Genomic DNA, 5733 nt, shown 5'->3' with positions numbered 1-5733 from the left:
AAAATAGAAATATATTATGAGAGACAAAATGGCAGAAAATGCAGAAGAGAGTCAGAGACAAGAGAGAGATAACCCCGTCTCAAAAGAGTCAAAACAAACCACACAATTTGAAAATAAAACAAAGAAACAAGAAAATATAGAAAAATTTCTAGAGAGAGAAAGAGAGAGGGGAAGGGCACTTTATTACCCTTTTTTATGTTGCACGCATCCATGACAGAACAGAGAACGGACAGAGTACTGCTGCTTGCCTGCGACAGAAGAGGGCAGAGAAGAAGAGAAGAGTCGTAGAGGGTAAGAGAAAAGAGAGAAGAGAAGAGAAGAGAAGAGAGAACAGAAAAGAAATGGACTTGAGGGGCTTGAGACAGAAAAAGTTTGAAGGGTAGAGAAGATGATGGAAGATTTGCAGCTGTTTATGGTGTGGGTAGTATGGGTTTCTTGAAGTGCATGCATCTTAGGTGCGGTCTTTGGGGTTGAAGTCTGACTGAAGAAGGGTCTTTTGATTTCCTATTAATGGCTGACTTGTTTTGATCACAACCTTTTTCTGTAGTTTTCACACAGAGTTCATATTTGACAACTTTTTTGAAACTTATTTCATCATCATCTTCGTGTTCCTTCTGTTCGAATCTGGATTTTCTTTGGTGTTGTTTTTGGAGGGTTTCTTTTTCTGGGCATAACTGGTATTTAGATGAGGGGAATGCCCTTTAGTTTGCAGGGGAAGGGGGTGTTAGAAGTTGCAGAGCTTTCAGATTTTTCGTATTCGATTTCTTCGGCGCTAGGGAGCAAGTGGAAGGAGGAAAGCTGCGTGGGCAGCGAACCAACCTCTGTACTGGATCCAAGGAGGAGTCCGAGTCCACCCACATCGACTTCAACGCTGTCTTCTTCGTTGGGTGGAGGAGGCGGCTCAACCGACACTGCCGGTGTGGCGGCGGTTTCCGATAATCTCCCACAGAAATGGCTGCCTACACAGCAGGACAGCGCCACTGCAGTACCTGAGCCACCTGGTGGCGGTGGTGGTGGTTTTGCTCGGAAAGACGAATGGGCTTCGGAGCTTCAACCGATTCCGGCGGCTTTGGATATCGTTAGCGGAAGTGGCACTGGTGCGGAAAAATGTGGCCTTGGAATGGAAGATTGGGAAAGCATATTATCAGAATCGACAGCTTCTCCTGGTCAAGAACAGTCGTTACTTCGATGGATCATGGGCGACGTCGAAGACCCTTCTTCGGGCTTGAAGCAGCTGTTGCAAGGTGGAGGTGGTTCTGAGCTAGAAGCCAATGCTTCTAGCTTCGGGATGGTCGACCATGGTTTTACCTTTGAGCCAATTGGAGGAGTTGCAGGTGCTGCTGCTAGTAGTGGTGGTAATGTCACCGGTACCACCAATCCTTCTCTCTCTGTTCCTGGTACTGGGTTCGCTGCAACCACCGCCGCCGCCGGAACTACCACCACCGCCAACAACAACAATCACCAAAATGGAAGGGTGGGTTCAGTCCCCAATACGGCTTATCTTCCTAATTACAAAATGCCTTGTTTTGTTCCTAACAGCAGCAATAACCCTCCCAACCCCATTTTTTCTTCATCTCCTAACAATCTTGCTCTGAATCACCCTCTCCCTCTTTCTTTACCTCCTGGCATGCTTTATCAGCAGCAGCAAACACATCTTGAGCACTCTGAGGAAAAACCACAGTTTTTCAATACACAATCTCTGATAAACCAGCAACAAGTCCATCATCCTCACAGCCAATCCTTCTTCGTCCCACTGGGTTTCCAGCAGCAAGAGCAGCACCACCTGCTACCTCAAGCGAAGCGCCACAACCCTGGTGTGATTGACCCGGCTTCTCAGATCCCCAAGGTTCCATTTACCGATTCAGGTCAAGAACTTCTACTGCGGAGGCAACAGCAGTCGCTGTCGGCCTTCCCTCACCAGCTACAGGTGCCTCATCATCTTCAACAGAGGCCAACAATGGGGCCAAAACCGAAGGTGATGGGCGCAGGCGATGATGTGGTTCAACAGCAACAGGTCGATCAGCTCCTGAAGGCCGCAGAGCTGGTTGAAACAGGGAATTCGGTACACGCGCGAGGGATATTGGCGCGGCTCAATCACCAGCTCCCAGTTGGAAAGCCCCTTCAAAGGGCTGTTTTCTACTTCAAGGAGGCTCTGCAATTACTCCTCCTCACCAACAACACTGGTTCATCTCCTCCACAGAGGAATTCAACCCCCTTCGATGTTGTTCTCAAGATCGGTGCCTACAAGGCCTTCTCTGAGATATCTCCACTTCTTCAATTCGCCAACTTCACCTGTAACCAAGCCCTTCTTGAAGCACTTGATGGGTTAGATCGTATTCACATTGTAGACTTTGATATTGGCCTTGGTGGGCAATGGGCATCCTTCATGCAGGAGCTTGCTCTGAGGATTGGTGGTGCCCCTTCCTTGAAGATCACTGCCTTGGCCTCTCCATCCTCCCATGACCCACTTGAACTTAGTCTCACCAGAGAGAACCTGACCCATTTCGCTAACGACCTTGGCATTGCATTTGAGCTCGACATTGTTAGCCTTGATTCATTTGACCCAGCTTCTTGGTCACTTGCCCTCCCTATCACGGAGAGTGAAGCAATTGCAGTGAATCTCCCCGTTGGGTCATCTTCCAATCACCTATCATCTGCTCCTTCACTCCTTCGGTTTGTCAAACAGCTCTCCCCCAAAATTGTGGTTTCTGTAGACCGCGGTTGTGATCGCAGCGACCTTCCTTTCTCGCAGCATTTCCTTGGTGCGCTTCACTCGTATTCGTTCCTATTGGACTCACTTGATGCAGTAAACGTTAATTCAGATGCTGTGCGCAAGATTGAAAGGTTCCTATTCCAGCCAAGGATTGAGAGCATTGTCCTGGGAAGGCAGCGAGCCCCTGATAAACTGCCACCATGGAGGTCTCTCTTTGCTCAAGCTGGGTTCTCCCCATTAACATTCAGCAATTTCACTGAAACCCAAGCTGAATGTCTGGTTAAGAGGTTTCAAATTAGAGGGTTTCACGTCGAGAAGCGCCAGCCGTCGCTCATCCTCTGTTGGCAGCGGCGTGAGCTCGTCTCAGCATCTGCTTGGAGGTGCTAATGAGGGAAATTTGTTGCAGGCAGGAAGGTTGGCTTTTACAACAAGTACACTTCAAACACGAAGGTGCCATTCAACTTACTCTGCTTCTAGATCTTTATAAACCCTGAGACTGGAAAAATCTATGGTGGTCGCCCTTCTTCTGATGGCTTCCTTCTGCGTTTTCTTGCCTGTGATTCTCCTCTACCAATTGTCTATGTTGTTAGACAGGTTGTTTCTGAGCAAAACAAAACATTTGAGAAATTGGAAGGTGTAGTACAGTAATTTCTTTTGGTTTTTTTTTCTCCCCCTTTTACGACTATTTTGGACATGGGTATTACGGCTAAGGTGTTCTAGTGTTAATGTTAGAAAGCAGCAATTTACTTCTGGTTCAGGTGGTGGTGATGATTGTTGTACACTTTACAACAAAGGCGAAAAATTTGAAAAGGAAAAGAATTTAACCCCCCAAAATTTAGTTCTGTGGATGAGATGTGCATGATTCTTTGAATGTTTCCATGATTTTCTTCAATTCACATTTTCTGTATTTTACTTCAGATTGAACTATGTAATTTTACTTGGTATCAGTTCTCATGTTCATATCCAGATTTTAATTTCTGGTGTTGTCTTTGTTGCATTTATGTGATTTCCCAGTAGGTTGGTATTTACTGTTCAGTCTGCTCAGCTACAGAGCATTCATATCAATTTTGCCTGGCCAGGGAACCAAGTATCAATAAAAGATCTGTTCATAGTGCAATTGCAAATTTGTAATCATCCCTACCTCTTCCCTGTCAGTAATTGCAAAAGCTGGTTTTACTTCCAGGAGAGTTATAAAATTGTGCTCAAATGTGAAGAGTGGAAAGAAAATGACAAAAAATAAAAGTATTTCGTACTTTGTGGCTAGAAATTAGGGTTGGTGGATTTTCTACTGATCTAGTTGGGTTCCAGCAAACAGTATAGTTCCTTGTGGTTAGAGATCGTGTTTCAGGTGGGATGTTATAATTGGTTCTCCTTGAGCAACTAAAGTATGAACCAATTAACTTTCATCTTCCCTAGCAGATTATGTTCTCCATTGTTATCATGGACCCCTTTGTTAGACAGGAATTTGGATTCAGTTCTTGTATTTGAATGAAGAACTCCGTTCAAAGCTTCTTCACTGTTTGTTGCTTCTTGGGTGATTCGTTATCTGCAAAGATCATATTTTTGTTTCTCTGTTTGTTCTATTTCTCTGATCAACTAATGATATCTTCTTGGTAAAGCAAGGAGATCCAGAATTATATGAGGGGCTATTTGAGAATTAAGATCCAAATGGTGCACACCCAGATCATATTTGTACTTGTGGAGGAAATTAGTGTTGGGAATTAGTATTATAGTGTTCAAGCTAAGTGGATTATGTACCTTTTTTTAAGCATTACAGAGGCTAATTTGTGCCTGGTAGGTTACTCAACAACCATTTCCTGGTTAATCTCCTCCCTGGCAAGTATGCCTAACGCATAACACGCATAGATGTCTGTAGATTTTTAATTAATTAATCTACATAGGTGGGGACTTAGGATTATATAGTAATGAAATGAGATTAGATATATAAAAATATATTTGCTGTGCATTGAATTTTGCAACTGTGTTGTATAGTTTATACTCATTCTCATCCAACCACATGGCTCATGTTCTATAGGTCTCTCCTTATGATTAGTTTAAACTCTTTATGTTCGTCATCTTGTAGGTAAGATCATCAAGGAGAAGATATAAAATTAAATATAAGGCAGCTTCATAGGCTCTATATATATATACAGAATAAGACAATATTTGATTATTAAGTATATTAAATTGCATGAGAACATGACTGGTATGGACGAAGGTGATTATGGATATTATCTTATTCTGTTGTTTCATTGAAAACGAAGCTCTTAAACAAAGAGGGGATTAAGATAATAATCTCTCTAATCTCTCTTTTTAAACTCTAATTTAATTGACTTTGAAGTCTCTGGTAGTCCTTTCATTGTTTCTTTTTCTGGGTTATATAAGCTATGGCTTCTGAAGTTGTTTCAATTATTTTGGGCTTCCTAAAATATATATTTGGTGACGAAGGCAGAGTCATGCTGTGATAGAGATGGATGGAAGGTGACAGGGTGAAATGTTTTAATTGAACTGAACCAGTCCGGCCCACTTGAGTGGTTTTTTCTAAGGATGGGCTTGATTTTCATTTTTCATTTGCAGAAAACTAGAAAAGGACTTAAAATATACCACAAAAAGAGTGGCTATCTTTATGGTTGGGTGCTTAAGTGGTCCATGTTCAACCCACTCGATGGATCTATTTGGCCCACTTTGCTGAGCTTTTCATCATGACCTGGCTTTTTTGAAGTTCTACCCACCTGATGATCTCATGTTACCCACTCTAGGTTTGGTCCCCAATCTATATGGCCCTTTTGATTGTCTTAGATTCCAATTGAATGTTCTAGATTGTGTGTTTATTGTGATTGATGTAACAGCTTGATGTCAGTTTTAATTTAAAAAAAAAAAAAACCCATGAATGTGACATGTAGAATTGGTCCTAACTCCTAACCAAAGTTGAAACCCCTTTCTGGGAATTGCTTTACCATCATTGTTAAAATTCAATTGAATGGAAAATTTCTCTCTTATAGAGAGACAAATGCAATCCA

General features: G+C 42.7%; 1 protein-coding gene across 1 annotated transcript; it reads left to right on the top strand.

Annotated features, from left to right (window-relative positions):
• Positions 1-225: 225 nt before the first annotated feature.
• Positions 226-3532, top strand: LOC149029529 (scarecrow-like protein 22). The gene has a single exon (XM_089141932.1). It carries the CDS (start codon positions 686-688, stop codon positions 3098-3100), a length of 2415 nt encoding a protein of 804 aa, XP_088998058.1. The 5' UTR covers positions 226-685; the 3' UTR covers positions 3101-3532.
• Positions 3533-5733: the final 2201 nt, after the last annotated feature.

This window comes from Hakea prostrata, chromosome 1 (genome assembly GCF_041222555.1).
Source record: "Hakea prostrata isolate BN-2017 chromosome 1, UWA_Hpros_2, whole genome shotgun sequence".
Lineage (NCBI taxonomy): Eukaryota > Viridiplantae > Streptophyta > Magnoliopsida > Proteales > Proteaceae > Hakea > Hakea prostrata.
Note: the sequence above shows the minus strand (reverse complement) of the source record. Positions and strands in the feature narration are given on the sequence as shown.

What these genes read in the sequence shown, in the direction of transcription:
- LOC149029529 (XM_089141932.1), top strand. Translation starts at nt 686, where the DNA reads ATGAGGGGAATGCCCTTTAGTTTGCAGGGGAAGGGGGTGTTAGAAGTT.